The 22,745-nt window shown below is 37.4% G+C and overlaps 1 protein-coding gene across 1 annotated transcript in view; it reads left to right on the top strand.

Moving 5' to 3' along the window:
* LOC104407917 (ephrin type-A receptor 6-like) overlaps nucleotides 1–22,745 on the top strand; it is a gene marked incomplete at both ends in the record, with an annotated part of 40,598 nt that overhangs the window by 9,606 nt on the left and 8,247 nt on the right. The window contains 4 exons of the mRNA XM_010017331.1: nucleotides 6,950–6,997; nucleotides 7,417–7,579; nucleotides 15,575–15,683; nucleotides 19,692–19,762. Coding sequence (XP_010015633.1) covers nucleotides 6,950–6,997; nucleotides 7,417–7,579; nucleotides 15,575–15,683; nucleotides 19,692–19,762 — 391 coding nt within the window. The remainder of the gene's footprint in view (nucleotides 1–6,949; nucleotides 6,998–7,416; nucleotides 7,580–15,574; nucleotides 15,684–19,691; nucleotides 19,763–22,745) is intronic.

Below are 22,745 nucleotides of genomic sequence, written 5' to 3'. Positions count from 1 at the left end.
TCTTGTGTACCTGACTCAGTGCTGTACCAATTGTATTGTAGCAAGTCACCATCAGTGTAGAAGTCTTCTGAAAATTTGGATCATTGCTCTTCTACTGAAATTCCACTTCAGTTGTAAGATGCTTCCTTATGTCAAAAATGTCTTCACACTTCAAGGTGAAATAGAGGAACCACAATATTGGGTTCTGCCATGAAAGAGCAGCAGTTTTGTGTGTACAGCTGTGATTTTACCAATGCTGATAATGTTAGGCATGAGAACATTGCCTGTCCTATGTCTCAGCAACTTAGAGACCTCCAGGTGTTTAGACTGTGGATTTTACATTGCAGGGTTTTTACATCACATGAGTTGTCCCTTTTTGTTATCTTTTCTCCTTGGTCTTGCATTTTCAATTTTAAAAATTCATTATCTGGTGACCTACTTCCCGTCTGTAACTGGAAGTACTGTTCCCATGATGTACAGAGATATGCTGAGATTGACTGAACAAATCACTGATATTCATGATTATTCACTATTTCTACTCAGGAAGCAGATTTAAAATAATAATAATTTAAAAAAGCAAACATACAAAACCCCCCAAACATTTTTTAAAAACAGTTTGTAATTTAACTTGTTGTCTAGCAATGTTTTGGAAGCCACAAGCAAATATGGATCAAAAAATAATTAAGTAAATTCATGGAAGAAAGTCCTTGAGCTGTAAAACATAATGAAGCAGATTTAGTTAATTCAGAAACCCACTAATCTGCTCATTGCTGGACGCTGAGGGAGTGTTAAGGGTGAGTGTGGGAGAAGGAACTTGTACTGCTCATGTGGAGTCTCAAGTCTGCAATGGCATGTACAAGACCTGATTCAGAAATCCGAACCATCAGAAATCTGAACCATGAGTCTCATATACCAAAGGAATGAGCTGGGGATTAGCCCACTGGCTGTGTACATATAGCTCTTTGGGCTTGTTTCACATAAAGTCACAGAAGGCTTCAATCTTTACATTTTGCAGCAAGTTTATTATCTCATTTTGAAGTACACCTTAATGTAAGGTATCTGAGAAGAAGCTGTGCTTTGCTGTCCAAAGATGCCAGCAAAACTTTTGAATACTACTTGAGTTGATTTTTACCATGAGTAAGCTAATTCATGCTTGCAGTAGCGCCTTGGTTTTTTTCCAACTGAAGAAGACAGTGTAGGGGAAAAGAAAAATAAAATGAGTGAGAAAATAAGAAAAATCTTCAGAGACAACTGGAGAGGCAGACATTTTTATATGCTTAAGTTAGAAAGACTCCTGGAAATCCTGGTGCAGACATTTTCACTGGTAAATAAATTAACAAACAAATTTTATCAGGGTAGCTTATAACTGCTAGAAAAACGGAATTTAATATCTGCACTTATCTGATAGGTCAAGTCATGTTCCCCAGCTCCCTTTATTATATTCTGAACTACACCCTGTTCCATCACCAACTTAAGGCACAAGCCTGTTTTTATTGCTTTCAATTTAATCTCCTTGTCAATACGATCAGCAGAGTCCTATCTGCTGCCTTCACTCTTGGTGTTCCCATTTGGCCTGCCATTTTAACCCCACAGTTTTTGCTCTGCCCACCTCTCACCTCATTGTGCTGGTGAGAATGTTACCACTCTTTTAGAGTCACCCTGTCATCATCACTCCTCATTTAACTTTTTCTTTTTCATGGTTTACCTCACAACAACACATTTCTGCCTTCTCAGGTATATAATCCAATTAAATTGAGGTTTGGATGGGTTTTGACCTTTCCATATTTTCTTTATGATTGGTTATCTGTTCTTCCCCTTTTCTTGTTGACAGCTTCACTTTATATATGGAGAAAGTGATGAGCTGACTGGCAGGCAATCAAAATATAAAATATTGAATGGCCAAATAGGTAAAGTTGCTGTATTGCAGCTCCCCAAACTGTTGCATCTCAGATTAATCACAAGGGAGGTCAAGAAGGGAAGGGAGAAGATTACAGCCTAAAGTGGCTGATGCCTTAAAATGCTGCATGTTTCTTCTCTGAAGCAATTACTAGAGCTGCCAGCAATTTTCTGTATGGCCCTACTTTTTCCTGCCAGAGTTTTCATCTTAGTTCCTATTGGTCCTCAGCTCTTTGTAATCACTTTCCTAAATTTACTTCAAGTTTGTTGGTCAGTTGGAAACCAAAGCTACAAGATTCACAGGAAGTGTTTTCATAAGAATACGAATAGTATCTTCGACTATTATTTCTATTATTGTATTTCTTCTTTTCACTCTATTGCAGTGAGAATTTACCTAATGCTGTTGATTATATTGTAATCAGAAAGTAATTAATGTTAGAAGCATGTTTTTGAACCAGTGACTGTTTTCTCTAATATCTTCTAAATATTATTGCTGGCATTCATGTTAATTGATATATCCTAGGTCAAAATAGTTACCTAAGAGAAAACCAGGCACAAAATAAGTAAATAGGGAGAGAGGCTTTCAAAGACAGACTTTGATTTTCCCAGGTGTAGTTAATTTTACTGATTTCAGTGTAATTACACTTCATCTACAAGAGTCTAGGTAAGATGAGAAGAGAGATACGACTTGGGGCATTTCAGAAATCATATTATGGAAATACTTTATTGTGAAGAAAGAAAATAATTTTTGAGAATTATTGGGAGCAAATTAGTTGTGAAAGGAATATAGGCAGTATAAATCAAAGGCAATTTTCATAAACTGGAGCTGTGGGGGCTATGTTTTCCTCAGAAAATAGAGGCAGTATGTATAAACACAGTCAGCTGTTATTTGTCTTTAATAGATTCTATTTGAACTGATTAACCACATAGTGATTATACCTAGTAATTATCTACTGTCTTATTCTAATGTGTATCATAGCATTAAAGTTCAGGTGACTCTGAAGGTAATTAAATGCCATCATAGATGATTCCATGAGAGAAGTAAGGAAGATGTTGGAGATTTCCTTTTACGATAGACCAGAGCTATGATTAATAAAAATTCCTATCTTCCAGAATCGTGGTCATTCCTTTAAAATAATGATGCTTCCTCTGTAGGTCACACTGTGTATATTCTTCCAACTGATGTTTTGATGAGAACCAAATGTTCTCATAAAAGATTTTTTTTTTATAATTGATGCTTTTATTTAAACCTTGATGATGTCTGAATCATGGACCTCCAAATCTTTTTTACTTTAATGTGGTACTTAGTCAGCTTTGACATAGTGCTTTAGTGTACAGGAGAAAGGCCTGGTCCCTGTGGTGTATAGATTGAATCTCTATTAGTATTTCTTTCTGTTAGGTGATACGCTCTGAAAAGGCTAAGCAGTATTTTATGGCTTAAGTACAGAATTTTCATGTTGGAGGACAATGGATATAAACTAGAAAATGTATTTTCAAGCAGTTGATAGTAAATTCAGACACTGTCTCCCTGGATTCTTTCTTCACACATACACTTGGAAGTTCTAGGTACTCAGTAAGTATGTTTTCAGCTGGCAGAAACCTTTGAAAATCCCCAGTGTCAGTCTTAAGAAGGCTTTTCAGTTACTCATGGGACTCAATGAACTGAGTAGCTTGATTGTCATTTGCAGTATAGCTAGACACAGAGAGTAGTAGTTCCTGGAGCTCCCATTATATATTCTAAATGGTAGAAAATTATATCCAGTTATCTTTTCAGTTGCTAAAATAAGGACTGATGTGATTTTATTTAGAGCCATGTTTCTCTTTCCCACTCAAATATTAACAGTGACAAACCTTGTGCACCTGAAAGTGCCTGAATATTTATCAGTGCTTTAGTGATAAAGTTAATCTTTTAAAGGTTATTTGAGCACGATAAGCAAAATTCTGTGTTTCAGCTTTTATTATCTTTTTTCTTTTTTTTTTTTTGCACTTAACATTTTTAGTCATATATACTTTTTCTCACCTGTAGCATCAGAACGTAAGCTCTTTATATGCCGTATGAGTCTAAACTGATGAAAGGTCTTCACATTTTGGTTAATCTTTATCAATATTTTATTTCATATATGTGCACAGAGTCTTCAATTCTGTGCTGTTTCCCTCTGAAGTAAGGTGGGGATAAAATCAGAGAGCAGCACGTTCACATAGGTCTGGCAGTTGGAGGTCCATATATTTGTTTGCAAGTTTAATATCAACAGAAGGAATCCCCTTTCTTTTGAGCGTATCAGAAAAATTGTAATACTCATCATGATAATGTAACATCTGGATATTGCATGAATACGACATTCATTAATAAAGTAGCTGATTTCAGTGAGTGATGAACTATCATTTAATCTGATGATGTCATACAGTGGAAATGTTTCATTACAGCATATGCTGATGGGACAGATGCAGCTAGTCTGGTGCACTGTGGAAGCAGAAGGCTTTTCCTTATTTTTTATACTTGAATCGTGCTACCCCATTAAATCAGTTTGTCTGCTATTAGACCATATGCACTATTGCAACCTCCATGCAGTCTGTCTGTTTCTTTGGATATGAAAAAATGTCTTGACTATAAAGTCAGGTAAAAACTTAGGATGCATACAGATTCAGATACTTGTGCAGAGGTGGCTGCAAGAAGGAGTTTGATTCTGAAAGGTGTTCATGTTCATGCATAGACGAAACTGTTACAGGTTTGTGAACATTGTCTCTCATAACCAGACTGAATCCACTGACAAGAAGAATCACACAATAAGAAAAATACAATTTCCATACAAATAGAGATAGCATTTTCAAAGTTATGATATAATTCTGTTTAACTTGAATAGCTGTTAGTAGGCTCTCTATTGCATTGTGTAATAACATTGGCATCACTTGTCTTTTGGTTTATATTTCTGTTTTAATGACAGGTTTTCACCAAGATAAATTTACAGTAGGCTATAGAAGAGGCCTTATGAATTTCCTCTTATCAGATTCTGACTAGTAGTTATATGAATATATTATATTAGATAGACTCCATTAACATGTTTAAATCCTCAGCCCCAGTGTTCTCAAAACTGCTTCCTGTGAGTGCTATGCCATCTTAAGATCACAAATGCTGCTCTGATACTAAAGTGAAGGATCAGAGCATTTCTTGTACTTCTCCTTTGTATATAAACTCCTTGGCATTTCCCATGGTCCCATCACTGTCCATATCACAGATCTATCACAGAGCATACTGTAGCTCCTTCTAGCCCTCAGAATCATACTTCCTGCCAGTGGAAAATAGGGTGCACGTCAGGAAGGGTGATATATGTGTAAATTTTGCCACGATAGAAAATCAGTCTAATAAAAGCACACACTAACTATCCATGAAGTACATCTAAGTCCTGTAGTTTAAAAATCAGTTTTTGAACCTAGAATCCATGCAAAAGTAAGTGTCTATTATTTGTGACAAGAATAAGACAAAGCATCACATACTTCTCTGCAGCTTAAAATTGTATTGTTTTATCCTAAGACCATCTTTAGCTTTCCTGAGAAAGATCATGGGCCAACCTTGAAAGCCACCCTCATCAACCTCAAATTGCATCTCTGTGGAAAGCTTTGGCTTGCCGGGTAGCTGCAGATCTTGTCATTGTAATGAAAAGGGTGTAATGGCAAAACATCCACTCTTTGGAGAACTGGCTTATGTATGAATCCAGTCCAAAAAGGCTGATGTCTTTGTGTGAAACATTCAAACAAAACAATGTGAAGTTTCCAGCTATTAATCATTTTTTCTCAAGTTTGAGCACCTTTCTTCTGAGGTACAGGCTTCTGAAGCTTTTTTTTCTCAAACACACCAGGGTGACAGGTTCCTTTCCCCTTATTTCACTTACAGTAACAAATTCTACCACCTTTCCCATATGACAGAAGTATTATTTTTATGATTGTGGACTCCTAGACACCATTTTGACTGTGTGATGTATGGCATAAGAGGCTGCAGAAGGGAAAGAAGGAAGGAGGCAGGAGAACGCAGAGATGGCACCCCTCAGGGCCTCCTGCAGGCAGCTGCAGGCACATGATGTGGGCAGCAAGCCAGACAGCCCTTGGAGGTGACCTTCCACTGCCCAGAAGGACAGGCAGAGATGACAGCCCCTCAGGAAGTTGCTATTAGCCACAGCCTGCCCACACAGATGGAAGGACCCATTCTGTTGATTAAATGTTACCATCACAATCCTTGTCACACTCATTATCTTTGACCAACTACAATAAGAAATTATACTTGATAACTGTCTGTCCAAAAAAACTTATATTAAAAAATACATATGTACGTTGCTCAGAAGAGGTTAAGAGCCCAACAGAATCTAACTGAAACCTATTCTTCTCCTGGTCCTATGTCTTCTGTGAACCAGATTGTTTCCTTTTTAACAGGCTGAAAGCACCCTTTGAATAACGTATATGTACTCTAATATTACAGTATGGTATAATAAATGTATATAGTGCCCTATGGATATCACAGTTGGATTGTTAAGCATATGCCAAGGACATTTCTGTTCATTTGTCACTTTGGAGACAAATCCTGCTGCAATGAAATAAAGCTAGCCTTAAGGCACCGTATAAAATATTACAGATTACTGATGTATCAAGTGACAGTAATTAATGACAGGGAATAAACTGTCTCTTCTGAGCCATCCCTTCTTGTAAAAGTATCATCAACAACCTGTCTAGCAAAGCTAGACTTAGTTTTTGCACAGCAATTGATGTGGCTGGGCTCCATACTACAGCAGTTGTCTGTGGTGGTAATTCCCGGTGATCTCTAGCCCATAATACTCAATGCTGATCTGAAGTCAGGAATTTCATGAGAGTCAGGAGTTCTCAGCAGATGCCCAGGATCAACTGCTAGATTAACAGGGCACTTTCGCAGTGTTTCTCTTTATAGAGTGTGAAAGGGAATTTCATGTACAACTACATTACAGCGACATGGAAAGAGAAATGAAGTTCAACAGCAGTGATACAGTTGAATCATTCTAGAAGTTTACAGACTTTAAAGAAAAGGTTAATTTTTATTTTCTTTTACCCACAGGTCTACCCACGGATAGCGCCGGCATTTTGGCACTACCTGCGGGTAGAAGTGAGTAGCGGGTATTTGAATACTCCAACATCTTTACTTTACAGCTTACTAGTATTTACTGACCTCCTAGATTGTCCATTGTGCAAAAATAATTAGCTACCATTCTAGCTGCCATTATCTGTGAATGTAGTCTTGTACTAATTCCATGTCGTTTTGACTACAGTGTAATTACTAACCCAAGTGACAAAGATGTGTTTATATGCAAGATCAAAGACAAAAAGATGAAATCTAAGTCAAGTCCATATCATGCATTATGACTATAGCACAAAATCAAAGTACAGAAATCCATACCTGCACCTCTTTTTATAAACACATTTTACATTCATGAGAAGAATATGGAGCTTCAGTTCTGTTATATAATTTTTTAAAAATCTGTACAACTCAACTTGATATCATTTCTCCCCTCTTTTGTCCCTCAGGAGCATGAGCAGCTCAGCTATTCCTCCACAAGGTCCAAGGCTCCAAGTGTTATCATCACAGGTCTCAAGCCAGCCACCAAGTATATATTTCATATCAGAGTCAGGACGGCAGCAGGATACAGCGGCTATAGCCAGAAGTTTGAATTTGAAACTGGAGATGAAAGTAAGTTGTACTGAAGGAAAAAAAAAAGTACAATAGGAGTAGCATCTGTTTCTAAAGCATTGAGACATTTGTGAGTTTGAATGGCTGGATCTATACCATTTGCTTATTACAACATGACTACTACTATACAACAGAAAACATGTAAGCCTCAGGCTCAAAATTCCTAACAATGAATAGACATTTCAGCCCAACACTGCAGCTGAAGGAATCTTTTTGTCTGCCAAATTTCCTAATGGGTCCCTTCCAACTTGAGATATTCTGTGATTCTATTGCTTAAAGAAGGCCTTCCTTTTGACATCTAGAAGTACCCTTAGTCAGTACCCTTCATGTAAGTCTAGCAGCTTCATGCAAGCTCCCAGAACACAGCAAGTAGTTATTAGTGCTCCCAGTCTCTACAAATAAAAACAAAAAGAACCACAAAACCCCAAATATTTATATGCATTTCCATCAATCAATAAGCCTACTAAATTTACCAGTAAGAAGCAAAAACCCTACATATTCCTACATAATAATCAAAAAGGCTTGATGCTGTGTATTATGTTCATGCTCTAAACAATTTTATAAGTCATGTATTGCCCTCCATGTTCAAAGAAACTGCAAACAAGGTATCTACAAGCATTTGAGATAAAATTAGTGTAGTAGATACAACAATAAAACACTCATTAATGTAATTACTTTAATTAACCAATTATGTATACCATGTTTTTCATTAGTGTTTTAGAACTCAAGTTGCTTAAGCTGACATACAGACTCAGAACTATCTGTTTCCAAGAGCACCCATGAACTTGTGTTCTATTTTCATTGCTTCTTAACTTCTATTTCAAAAACATTTGAGGGATACATTTCCAAGCACTTAATGCCTAATTGTACATTTTAAAATTTTCTGGGTACTGAAGGCAATTGGTTTGAACAGGAGTTGAACACTTGGGTGTTTTCAAGAATTCCAGTAGATCCTGTCTGCATCTTCTGATGCAATAAGTACTAGGTAGCCAGGCACATAACTCTAGTCAAAAGTAAAGGGTACTTAAACCTCTATGAGCCTGTGTTATGTTTGTAAAATGTGACTTACCGATTTAAATCAGGCAGACTGTGGTTCCAGTGACATTTCTTTCATTGGCACTGCTGACAGAAATATCTCCTGGGAGCGAGATTCCACCCCCTCCTTGCTAACCCCACATCTCCTTCTCAATTGCATTAATATAACAGGCTGTTGGGCTGTATGGTGAGCTAGAGCTCACAACACTCTTAAACATTTAATACTTCTATTACTTTCAATATGAATCTTAATAGTGAAACATAAACACACATTTTATATTTGCTGCTTACCAACATCTATTGCTTAAGCTTCTGCCTGACTAAAGGTATTTGATTTGTTACAAATAAAAATCGTGTGATTGAAAGGAAATGTAGACAGAAGAGGTTTTGTTTATGATCAATTGAAATGGAGGTCAAGAGAAATTCTTCTGCATTTTGAAATGGTACCTGGAGCTAGATAAAGACTTCAGTTTAATTACATGATAGTTCAAATGACTGTGGTCTTATCCAAATAGTTGTACAGTACTGCTTTAGATTTCAAAGGGAAAAAAAAAGCAAAGTGCCTACTGGTAAGTACTACTTACTTCAGATGGAAGCAGGACTCAGTGACTAGTCAAACAATGCTTTGTTGCTCTCCAAATATCTCACTTCCTCAAAGCAATATTTTGAAAATTGGCCTATTCTAAAATTTAACACAATCTGAAGGTGATTTTGATCATTCATTTGTACTCCTTTCATAACACGGGTCAAATGTCCGTAACTCTGTAACTTTTTCAGATAGATAATGACAATAGATTGAAATGTAATGTCTACCATATACAAATAGTCATCATTTAAAGTCTCCCAGTAATGAAGACCTCAACATATTTATAGGTAGATAGATAGTGCTAGTGGTTAAGTCTCATAATCAAAAATTTTCACCTTTTTTCTAGCCTGAATTTTGTTTATTTTGTGCCTTGTGGTCCATTTCTGACAAATTAAAAAGTCAAATCCTATCAGAAATCTGCTTCTCATCTAAATGTATGCATGTCATTTTAAAGAATTCTCTTATCTTTCCTGTAAGTGATATAAATGCTCTCTCTCTCACTCTAAAAAAAACCCCAACCTGTTTTCCAAACATTGAATTATTTTGTATCTGTCCAAAATTTTAACATCCTTTTTGAAGGTAAGAATAACACCAGAGCTGAACCTGATAAATCTGTTTATGATGCCATAAACTGACCTAACACTGCTTACCTTCAGTTTTCTTTCATTTATGTGTTTAAGCATTTGCTGCCTGAACTAGAGCATTGTCCTACGCAGCTGAATAACTAGAACACAGCAACATCTTTATCAATACCATTGTATCCTAAGATACTGACCTACGTTTAGGAGGAATTGGGTAGGGCTGTGTTGAAACATGGACCGCATAGTTATATCAGAACACATAAAGGTTAATTTGCCCTTGCTAGCATGCATCTATCTTACAAACCAGCCCAAGTCAAGCTGTGTAGGAACCTATCTTCATCATGTACTACTCTGTTAAACAACATGACCAAACCAGCAGCTCAGCTGAAAATTTTCTGATTTTTTTTAAGGTTCTCAATTCTCAATTACTCTGAAAGGTACCAAATAATATTAGACCAAGACAGGCTATTGCAAGTTCCAAGTTAATGCAAGTTACTTGGTGAAAATTCCACATTTGCAATTGCTTTTTGTGGTCTTTCAGTTAATCAGATTTGAATTAATTTGATGTCAGCTAAACTGATTTTATATAAAGTTAACATTCTCATGAGAAGGCTGGGAACAATACAGTCTTTTAAAAAGCTGTGTTGACAGAAAATTCATCAACCAACAGTCTCAAAAATCACAAAAAAGTATTTCAGGTCATGCGTTTGAAAAAATCCTTCTCAATCACAGTAGTTTGTAGCATTCTTCAGCTCTCTACCAATTGTACATGCCTTAGCATCTAGAGAAGAACTCCAGGACCAGATGAACATTGAAGGTTATTCCATTTACCCTGCTTGAATATTGACATGATTTGTTAAAAAATAGAGGTAAAGCAAGCAATCCAAAATTAGGATTTTACTTTAAAGTGATAGTCAAGTTGTAAAAATCAACATCTCATCAACTGTGCAACATGTACATCAATATCCTAAAACTTACTGCCCTTGGCAGGACAGTGGTATCATGCCTTCTCCAGTTTAGTGACTGAAACACTATCAGTTATATAGGATAAAAGCTGAGGCTGCTGCTGGGAAATGTAATACCTTTGCAAAGCATAGTAACCACTGCTTTTGACCATGTTCCTTATTACGATTTTATTCAGTCTCCCTGTTTCAGCACGTTACAGGCAAAACACTTCCAGCAAACCTGACTGTTTCATACACTCCAGTACATGCACATGTACCACTGTTGTGGCTGTAAATTGAAGCATAACTTTACTCGTAATTCCAACTTCTATGTATTAGGAGTACCAACTATTTTGGTCACCACAAAAAACTCTAGTCCTCCCTAGGATAGAAGCTGTCCCTAGGATTTTTAGAAATACATTGAATTACCAATGCAAAATGGACTATTTTTTGTTGTTGTTAGCATGCTTGATGATTTGTTAATAATAAAGTAAATTTCCAGTTGAAATAAACAAATGAGATGGTACATGTCTCATATTTAGAAACTGTCTTGCTGCGTCTCTCACCGTGCCTGCCTTGTCCTACTGTTCATTCAATAGTAGTCAGCACTGGATAGTTCAGAATGTCTCATTTTAATCTTGAAGTATTTCCTTACTGTATTTTATATTTTCAGCTATTTGTTCTTCAAATATGGCTTTGGCCTATCTGATTTCTTTACTGTATGTGCCCAAAAGCATTCCCTCTTAGGCTGGAGCCCATCAGCTCACTGGAGCTCAGGAACTGCAGCACTTCCGAAAACGTAAAGGTTACCCTAATTAGACTCTGTATTTTTTTTCCTGTTGTTCTTAAACACTGTTGTTTGCAATGCCTTGTAAATACATCTGACAGACAGTTCCTGTCTATTAGAGCTCCAGTTCTCACAATCCACACTTATCTATCTTACAGCTGCTCACCAATATCTGTCCAGCTGTCTTTCTGTCATTTTTTTTATCTTTCACTGTGCTGGAAGGTCTGCTCCCTGATAGGTGTCAAATTGGAATAACTAAAGTATGTAGCTAAGAGACAGAAAGACACAGAAGTGAGCTGTCATTAGGGCTTCCAGCTCTTTTATACCTCATACCCAACCTTTTAAAAGATTTTGGAGAAAAGAAAGGAGAACAGAGCTGGAAGATTCTCTGTCTTTCATCCTCTCACATTGTGACAAAACTGTCTGCACCATTTCTTCCAGTCTGCCCAGTGAAGAAGCCTCGAGATACTTCAGCGCGGAGAGGAGGGAAAGTGCAGCTCTTCCCCACACGTGGGTGAAGAACCCTGGAGGAGCTGAGATGGGGCACGAATGTAAAGAGTAGATGGCAATAGAACTGATGCCAGGCTGGATGCAGAAGGGAATTCTGGGCATGGTGTTAAGCAAGGAATCTGGAACAATGCAGTTATACACTTTACATGCCATTTTGGGCATATAACCTGAGTTAAGTATGAAGAGTAACAGAAATTACTCTGGATAAGGGTTTATCTGGATAATACATTTCTCAGTACATGTATGATATGTGGTCCAGTTTTAAAATCTAATCACCTGTGTGACTACTCGCACCAGTTGCAGCTACAAGGTGTCTGAAGAGTTTTGACACCCAAACATTATAGTGTACTATCTAATCATCTTCTGTGATAGGAAATAAATCCCCCCTTTTCATTGTCTTATGCTACTCATTTTAAAGTATGTTTTTGTTAAAATGAACTTACTGATCAGACAGGCAGAGAGAATGAAATGTACTACCAGATAAAACAGCCAGCCCAGTTAGACAGGCGTAGCTCCCTTATGCGTCTTAGCACTGCTATTGATTTGCATATTCCTTTAGAGACAACGAAATACTGATTTTAGCTATATGAATTCTGGTTGTGCTGTTTAACTAATGAGATTCTGTGAAAAATGTTATGTACTTCTATGATTAAACGCAGCACTCTGATATATAAACACAGATGAAATAAGGTTGCAAGAACTTGAATGGCTTTGCAACCTATCATAAATGTTTTTTAAACTGAGTTTTTCTGTCTTATGTAATCAAGAATAATACTGAGGAGAAACACAGGGTCATATACCAGTATGCACAGCTGATGGAGAGGAAAAATGAAGGAAGAAAAAGCAGGAAATGACAAAAAGGGTTCAAGAACATGCACAACAGAAACAGTGCATATTAAAGCTCTTATTTACAACTTGACCTTTACCTTAAGAGAAAACTGAAGAAATGAGAAAAGAACAGAGAGATTGAGGGACATGCTGGATTTAATTTAGAAAGGCAAAGTGCTCTAAAACATTTAATTATTGAGTCTCCCGGATTACTATCTTCTAACTGTCTAGATAGTGTTTTATGAAACCTTTTGCCTGCATTTAAGGAGTCTGTGTATGCACATACACATGTGCTTATATATGTTCTGTTCACTGCACTGTGCCTTTATTGATTTCTATAAGGATCACTTCAATCAAAAATAAGTATTTCCATCCTTTTTACTTACCTGCCTCTGTGTCAGTTTTTAACAAATCCACGTTTTCCAATTATACTTGTCTGTCATTTGACATTTTTTTTTTACTGACAAGTAAATAAAGGTCATTGGGAAGTTTCAGGTTTGAAAGCCTCTTACAGTGATTTGGCTACTTGAAAAAAACAACCCTAATGTATTGGTCTCTGGCCCTTCTGCCAACTCAATAAAAACAAGAGAAACAGAATGATCATTTTTTAAGTATGTGCAATCTCAGCTAAAAATCGTATTGCTTAGAGGTGGAAAGAACTAAGCTTGGAATTTGTCCCCTTCATGTATTTCACTCTGGTTCCTAATAGAAAATATGCTATTAAACTGATATATTGCATTCTGGTTTAACTAGAACACCAAGAAATAGCAGCTCCATTCAGCAGAAATGATCCAGGACGCATGACTTTCTTCATCTTGATAGCTGCAGAGTGCTTCTTCGGAGCATGGGATCAGCCACTACATTTGCACCTTTAATTCTTATGAAGAAAAACCCTGGATTGTCTCCTTGACAATGAATGTCTACTGAGGAAAACCACAGCTAATTTATCTGAGCTTATGGTTTGCTTTTCTTTGGCTGAATTCACTACTTTTGCACACATCTTCCTATTAGAGGGAAAAAAAAGACTCATCTAAAACCTCCTCCTCCATTTACAACTTCAAACTGTGCCTGGCTATAACAATCTTTGCAACACTTAGCACAACCCCTGCTAGTCTGAAAATAGTATTCAGCCTTTGATTTGGAGAGCCTGTTATTATTTGCCTTGCCACTTGTGTGGCATGATGCTTGTTACGGTGTATTTTTCCAAATAAATCTGACCATGTGAAACATAACACAATGCAGAGCTAGAATCCACTCCCATAATATCACTAGATATAATTTTGGAGATTAGGTATTCAGTATATGTTACACCATTTATTGGAAGATGTATGTATTTAACTTGTCTGTGGAGACCTTATGATCACATATACTGAATGCGTTGTAATATACTGCCTGTACATGTCTCCATTAAATTATATGGGCAAAAACCTAATGGCAGAAAATTAACAAGTTGTTTTTGCTGAAAATTTGACATAAACTACTATTGTTTTTATTTGCTTTACAACTATTGCAAAGACAGTTTATAGTGCTAATTTCTAAACCACTCACAAATATTATTTAGAAGCCAAATGTTTTTCATTTTATGAGGCTTTGGGCAGCAATGTGTGCATTGTATTGGGCTTCATCAACTGCGAACTGAGAGAATATAGCCTGCTGAGCTTTCTAGGCTTTCTAAGTGATTTCCCTAAGCTTTAATCATCCGGTGCTTAAAGAAAGCTGAAGATTTTGCTTATAGCACAGTTTTAAAGTTTACAAAATAAAAATTGCATTCTTGATAAAGCTATAATTATTTTTTTCTACATTTACTACTGTTGTCAGAGGTCATTGAATAGAATTATTTATTCTCCTATCAGAACAACATTATGTTTCTCATGGAAACAGAAAGAATTAAGTAAATGGTATGTGGTAAAAATGTTCAGGTGTAACTGAGTTTAAGAAATAAAACTGGATTCACAAGACAGGAAATAGATTAAAAACTGAGCCTTATTCTTTTTCTGCTCATGTAGTATTTGGACAGTGAGGAACAACCGGACTATAAGCATTTTGTCAATGTAAAGATACAATATTATACAGAATAAATTTATAAAAAGAGCAAATGTCTAGAGACAAGATGATTTCAGGTGATCTTTTTTAGCTCCTAAATGTTCTACAAAAAGCAGAGGTAAAAATACAAGGCATAAGAAAATAGTCCACCAGAGTATCTTATAGGTAAAACTGTATACATTTTGTGACAACAAAACTGCGCACCAGACATACAGACAAGTGTGTGCAGTCACACATTAAATGTGCTTTTTCTGTTTTCTCCTGAACACAGCTTAATATCTCTTATATACGCAGCACTGCTGCTGACTTCACTGGGACAGTTGGATGGAGTGAAGTTCTGAATGAGATGCAGGATTAAGCAAGATAAAGCCGAAAAAACCTACCAAACCAAAAGAACCCAAAAATGTTCTAGTTTTGTGTCCAAAATCCCATCATGTTCAAACTTTAGAAAATTGCAAGTGTCTGATAATACCAGCTTCTTATTTTAAAAACCTGTAAACATCATCTCCCCTTCATTGTAGTTGGGACATGGATTATGGCTTTTCACAGGCTCATTCACACCTGATGTCCTTGCTAAACAACAAGGGAACTATTACAGAGTAATTGCAACATTTGACCAGTGAAATGTTACCACCCATTCTGTAAGAACCCTGTATTTAACCTCTTTGTGCTTCCTTTCAGCTTCTGATATGGCTGCGGAGCAGGGACAGATTCTTGTAATTGCCACTGCTGCTGTTGGCGGATTCACACTGCTGGTCATCCTCACTTTGTTCTTCCTGATCACTGGAAGGTAATTAGCACAAGTGTTCTCCTTTAGTCAGGGTCATCTAAAACTAAGAATTTAAGAAAAATAGTTACACATTTTCAGTGTTTAAATAGGGTTAGACATAGCGGGGTGAATGTCCTCTTGGTTCAGCACTGTTCATACTCACAGTTCTGTTGTAAGTGTTGTTTTGCATAAAAAACCAGTTTGAGGAGCTAAGCAATTATGTGAAATGAGGAAACTGGCTACTTTTAAAGCAAGTTGCTGGACCTCTTGCCTGCAGAGTGAGAATTTAAAACTGCAATACCTGCACCCTCAATGCTCTGACATTAGAAGACAAAAAAATAACCAACCAACAAACAAAAAAAGAAAACCCCACAGTATTTTTTACAGAATCTCACAAGCGTCAACTGCAAAGCTTTGAATGGTATAACCTTAGGATTTTTGCTGTCTTGGGGTTGGCAGTGTAGCTTGCTAAAGGCACTTAAGTGGACAGGTTTTTATTACTTTTGCTATATTAAATTTGTAGGAAAAATCATACACAATTATGTATATGTTTTATAAGCACATTTTTGCAACTATTATGATAAAATACAGGAATTATGTAATGAAAGTAAACTAGGGAAAGCATTACCTCAAAATGCTAGAATGATTTTACTGCCTGTGCTATCACTAGTGAACAGAAAATAGTTTCCTGAAGGTCCTGAATTACTGCTTTTGGGGTTTTTTTTAATTGGATTGAAGACATCCCAATTAAATCTGCTTTACATCAGTACTGTTGCACTGGCAGGGGACTTCACCAATCTGGACAATGATTATTTTTTATAATGACCCTGATTCTTGTTCTTACAATTCTTTTAGCAAAGTGCTGATTGTCCACCTTTCCTCAGTTGATGTGTTGATCAGGATCAAATAATGATATTAGGCAAATCGGATGAGAAAGCATTTGATTTAAGTGGTCAAATGCCATGCTCAATTAAACACTGAATGTTTTAAGGGAAGTCATAAATTCTAATTGGACATACTAAAAAACACATCTAGAGATCATCAGTCCTTGCTGGACCTCAGATTACCATAGGCATAGATGCTTCTATGATGTCTCATCTCCCTTTTTCATTGAGCCTCCAGGTGTTTCCTGTGTGGTATCAGGACATCACTTGCTTATAATCAGAAAGCAAAGCAGAATTTGAAAGGACAAACACATTATGTCTGTCTCCTCTGTGAAACATCAGTGACACCGCAGTGCTGCCATGGATCAAGAAAGCCTAAAACTGGACTGACCCCTTGTAGAGGTTATGGGCCTTTGAGCCGAGGAGTTGTGCTCAGAGCTCCTGCAGTAGACTCTGTAGGGGGCGTATGTGTGGGCTCTGACCCCTCTCAATCCTTTTCCCCTCTCCCTCCACCACAGACATAAAAAAGCTGGTGGAAGAGCTTCCATGTGAGGATGATTCTTTGGAGTTTCCTTTTCACCTGACTTGAGGACAAAAAAATCCGGAGTTAGGATAGGATTCTGCACTATTCCTGCCCTTGTTTAGAGCCTGTATTTACACTTAGAGAAAAGATGTTACATTGACTCCTGTGAATGTGACAGTGGTCATCATAGACAGAGTTGGATCAATAGACAGTACTGCACTTTCAGATGTGTAATTAAGTTTCTGTTTTGTTGGTAAAACATTACCTGTAATTTGAAAAGAAAGTGAAGTCCTATCAGCGTAGGCCAGAGGTTTTATTTGCAGTACCCCTGCAACCAAATATGGCATTACAGTAGCTACTGTTATGTGAATTAATGCTATTTGCTAAATAATAAAACCCGTTGAGTCTAGCATTCTGTGGAAGTTAATGGGAGCAGTTAACACTGGAACATATTGTGACCTTAGTTAACCTTAGAAGCTATGTAAATATGCCTATAATTACTACAAACACTGACAAGCAGGGTCTTTCAGAAGAGAGAGGAGTTATTTAAAGACAAACTTTCTGACAACATAATTTTGGGGGAATCCTTACGTGGCATCCTGAAACATAACTCAAATGCTTCTTTTAGAAAAAAGTTCCCTAAACTCAGGAATGAAAAAAATTATGTCAGTGGGGTTTTTTCTGTTTATTCCCCTTATTTGCTAATGTTAAGGATATCAGAGATTCCCTTAGCTTTCTAACTTCTTACTCAGTGGGACCATTTCAGTAATGAAGGTATGAATTCATTCTGAAGGGCTGCTTAAATGCAGTGATAAGAGTGTATTCCACAGAAGACAGAGCAAGAAATTTTTGAATAAATACTCAATTTACTCTAGGACTGGAGGCAAATTTCTTCATGAAAAATGGGAGCGGTACTCTACAGATGTGCTCTGCTTTACTGTTTAGAATTAACAATTTGATGAGCTATCGAGTCACAGGGCTGCTGATGAGTCTATTCATAGTGGAGAGACTGGGTTAAATGAGCACCTGCTTCTGCACTTTGCCGAGTGATTATCCATTAGAGCAAGCAGGAAGCATGGCTGTCAATTGCAGATAGGAAAATGGAAGAGACAGAGACTTCGAGGCACAGGATGTGCAGCGAGAGGGGAGGCTTGGCTAAATTCCAGGAAATGTGATGGTAAAGCTCAGTGTGATTTATTCTTATCATTACAGAAATTATTCCTCTCTGATTTTCTATATCCAACACTCACAGGGTGTGGGGAGCTGGAGATGGATGACTTCTCTGATGGTGATTACTTATTGCCTTCTGTAGTCAAACTTTTGGGCCATATGCATATTTAGAAGGATTGGATGGTTAAAGCCTTGTTTCTTTGGCTGTTCCCTTGGGCAGACACTTTTAAGTATAAGAGCTTGTGTTCAGTGTTCTTGGCAGTTGGCGCCCTATGGACCAGTTGTTCAGGTCCTAAAAATGGCATTGGCATGCTTAGTGGTCCCAGAAACTGGTGTACAATTTAAAGATTTCCATGGAAGCTGAGAATCCACTGGTTGCTGTTTCTCTCCGTAAGGGTACATAACCATGACAGCTTCAGAAGTTTCTGCCCTTCAGGTGTTCATCATCATTTGTAGCAATGAATGAATTTTTGAGTGTTCCTATGCTGTTTCAGTGTTTAAATGAACTGTTGAAGTGGTGTTTTCACATATTTCTAGTATCTTGATAGTTAGTATTTTGCTGGATATAATTATAGGGTTGTTGGGTTTTTTTTTATAAAGCCAGTAATTACACAGAGGCCAGTAATTTTCTTCAAACTCATCTTGGTACTGACTTGGTACTGTACACCAAAGCACATATCCACACACGCTGCTGTTCTGTACCGGGGTCAGAGCCCCAGCAGCCCTTAGCCCTTAGCCTAGGTCTTAGACCAAGAGTTTTCACTCTAAATCATACCTCTTAGGTTGATCAGTGAATGAGAAAGAGCTTTAAGACCAAGAGCGAATACTTTTTTTCTTGACTGAAACAGTTGCTCCTAAATTAGCATGAACAGTCCTGCAGGTAAGCAGCATTCAGGCTGGGGGAGATTTCATTACAGGGAACCTGAAAGCTTGCCATGTGTCAGCTTTCTCAACATACCGTTGCATTGTCAGGTAAGGTTGCTAACAATTCATGACTATCCAGAGTTTTGTGTTGTTTGCCAAGGATTTGCAGCAATCATACAGGCATAGGCTAAATCATCATATTCACATAGCAGGCTATGTCTTGTTTATCTTATAGGATAGCTGCTGTCTTAGTAGAAATAAAAGTCAGTGTCTGGCTCTCACTACACAGAGCTATTAAAGAAAATTAAAAAAAGTGATCCTGATACAAAAAAATATTTTCTTTTTTTCATGACAAACGGTGAAGTCATAGAAACTATTATCTTATGAAGAAAATGTGAGCTTTTTTGACCCACTGGATATGGAAGTTTGTCGTTCTTCATGCATATTTCCCTCTGTAGATTCATAACTAAATTTAAAATCCAAATGCAAAGATTTTGGCTTTCATGAAAGTGCAGATAAAACTTAATGTATATTTATTTTATGCTTGACAAATATTTTAATTAAAATCTCACTTGTTTTTCTTAAAAGATGCCAGTGGTACATAAAGGCCAAAATGAAATCTGAAGAGAAAAGAAGGGCTCATTTGCAGAATGGACATTGTAAGTAGTTCGACACTATGGTACATAATACCTATATCATATTTTAAATTTAGAATGTTCAGTCCTTGATGTTTTAATCTGACCATTTGAATAGTTCCTTGTTGTGTGCAGCATCAAGGGTGTTTTTATTTCTACATCTTCTTGAACAATCTCACTAAAATCACTCTAGTTAATAAGACTTTTTGGTGTTCTGTTAATAATATTTACCAGTTTTTTCCGGTATATTTCTTTGACTATTCAGCTGGTCTGGATCATATTGAATTTCTGCCTCAAAAATCCTTTCTTGGTGACTTAATGCCTTATTTGTATCCAATTCTCTTTGTCTTGAGGAATCTGCTTTTCCACCCACCCAAGAAATAAAAAGTGGCATAGGTTGTCTTCCTTCATGTTCTTGCTCACTGATCAGTACAGTGAGACAAGGTCCTGGCAATCTCTCATGGGCAGTATATTAGTTTATTTAGTTTAGTTTAGCTACTTAATTTAAATTACTAGTCTTGCTGGTTCATGTTAGAGTAGCTATTTAAAGCATTGGTTTATTCAAAGGGTATTATACAATGGCTATTAATTTTTTATAATTTTTGTCATTTTTTATAACATCCTTGGAAATACTATGATCAGGACAGAAGCTAAGTCACCAGAAGCGGTCTTTTTTCAGATGACACCATTATATCCAGCCAGACGGCTCTTTCTGTCAAGGAAAAGGGCACATTACCCCATAAAGGATACTTCTTTGAAGATTTGTTTGTCATTTGTTTCCAAATACGGTCAGAAAGGAAAGACGAAAAAAACCTTCCTGTTGGAGTGTTTGATACATGCCTCTGAGACCATGACTGAATTTGAGAGAAGCCCCACACAGTGTCTTTCAGGCCAAGGTAAATGATGACTGTATTTCATGTTGACACACAGCTTCATCCCCGAGGCTTCTTATTCATTTGCAGTTATGTCAGCATCAGACTTGAGGGGTGAACTCTCTACTCAGGTTAGTGCACCATAGAACCAAGGATAAAGAAGAATTACTGTCATTTACCCCAGCAGCTAAGACTGCATTGCCAACAACACTCCCACTTTCACACTGAGCGCTCAGCACCTCCATAAGAACTACCTCCTTCATGCTAGCAGCAATCTTTGACTGCTGAGTACCTATAGACTGGGTATCCAGCATCTCAACTTAAAACAGTATGTGGGGCTGCTCAGTCTCTGCTGGGATCAGTATAAGTGTGACCTTCCCCAGACTGGCTGAAGCTGTTTAAAGAAAAACTCCTCTGCAAAACCTGCACTGCTTAGCATCACCTGTTCGTGTTTCCAGGTTTGTCATGTCCACACTTTACATCCTATGGTTCTGCGTGCAGAAGAAAACCATCTTCTGTCCATCTTTCTTCTCTCCCTTTGGAACTTGGTGTGAGTCAGAAAGATTTCAGAAAATAAACTCTTTGAAGGTGGTTAGAAAGGGATCTGTGATCTTGCTGATAATAAGACATCCCATGATGTCTGGTGTCCTCTCTGTATGGTGTGTACACTCTATAGGCAGTGGTCTAAATGGCTTTTGCATACTACTTAACGTAGCCCAGCCACACTCGTATCCTGGACATGTGTTCTTCACCTAATGCATTTTGACTCATCAGATAATGAGCTTCTTTAGACTTGGCTACTAAGTGATAAGAGGAAGAAGGCTGAGAGGTACTTAATGCTTTTAAGAGGTTCTCTGGACCCAGCTGCAGTACTCTTCTCTTATGCTGATAAGTTCATGCATTATCTACATCAACTTCTGTTAATGGATTGAAAGTTTTCCAGAACTTAATCACCATATGGCATCAGCTTAAAAAAAATCCCATTCAGATAGTCCAACAACACAACGTTAGTTCTTGGATATGCTATACTCAAGAACACAAGGGATATTAGCCATGCCAGAAAAATGATGGCATGCTGGAGACTGCCAAAGCAATCTGGCACCAACCCACTACTGCCATGGCCATCTCCAAGAAATTATTGAAGCCTTGTAAATGGATTTGGATATTGTTGTTCTCATCTTGCATCTGGCTCTCTGGTTGTTCCAGCTAATCAGAAGAGAACAAAGCAGCACAGTCCTCCAGGACCCATCCTCATAGAAAAGGATCTCAAAAATTGGACCTATTTGGCAAAAGGAATGTTCAGCCATCCACCCATAAATGAAAGGAGTGAATCAGAAAGCACTGTTTTCAAAGCAAAGGACAGATTGCCTAAGTTGCCCAAGGAGCAGCAAAGGGGAATATAAACTGCTTCGTCAATAATCACTTTTAGTCTTGATGATCTATTTTTCTCCATATATTCGAGCCCTCACCTGGTGTCTCCGTAGACACCTTTTCAAGTGACCAGCTCAGAGCTTGTGTTTTCTCTCATGACTTGCTTCATTTTCCACATTTACCAGCTGTACTTGAAGCATTCTAAGGATGTCAGCTAAGTGCAGGGATGCCAAGGAGCCTCTTTGGACTAAAATACTAAATAATATTTGTAAAGGAAATGCTTACAACAACAACAGCAACAACAAAACCAGCAGTTTCTTATCCAGAATAGTTTTTTCCTTAAAACTTAGCCAGGGCTGTTATTTTTACTTAGAGAAGTTTCCAAAAACTTTATTGTCCTCTTAATTTTCCTGGCTGAAATGCTATACTTCAGGAGATGCTTGTGTTCAGCTCGGACAATGACAAAACAGTGTAAGAATTTGACACTGTCCTATCAATTGAATACCAAAGACTGAGTTTTCTAAAAGCCTTTGACTTATTATTCCCTGTAGGACAGGATAAAATCTGGGACCCGTGTAACTAACAAACATGAGAGTAACTAGAGGTATAAGTAACATCCAGAGAACTCAATGCCTATATTTCCTCCATTCTTTACACTAACACTGGCTGAAAGGGTGTTTGATGTAACAGTGCACTGCAGGAAGCCTGAAGAAGTATCCATACTTTTGGTCACCCAGGACATCTCAGGAGATTTGAACAGGGTT

This window comes from Nestor notabilis, unplaced genomic scaffold (genome assembly GCF_000696875.1).
Source record: "Nestor notabilis isolate BGI_N333 unplaced genomic scaffold, ASM69687v1 scaffold29800, whole genome shotgun sequence".
Classification (NCBI taxonomy): Eukaryota; Metazoa; Chordata; class Aves; order Psittaciformes; family Psittacidae; genus Nestor; species Nestor notabilis.
This window is presented reverse-complemented; position numbering and strand designations above follow the sequence as displayed.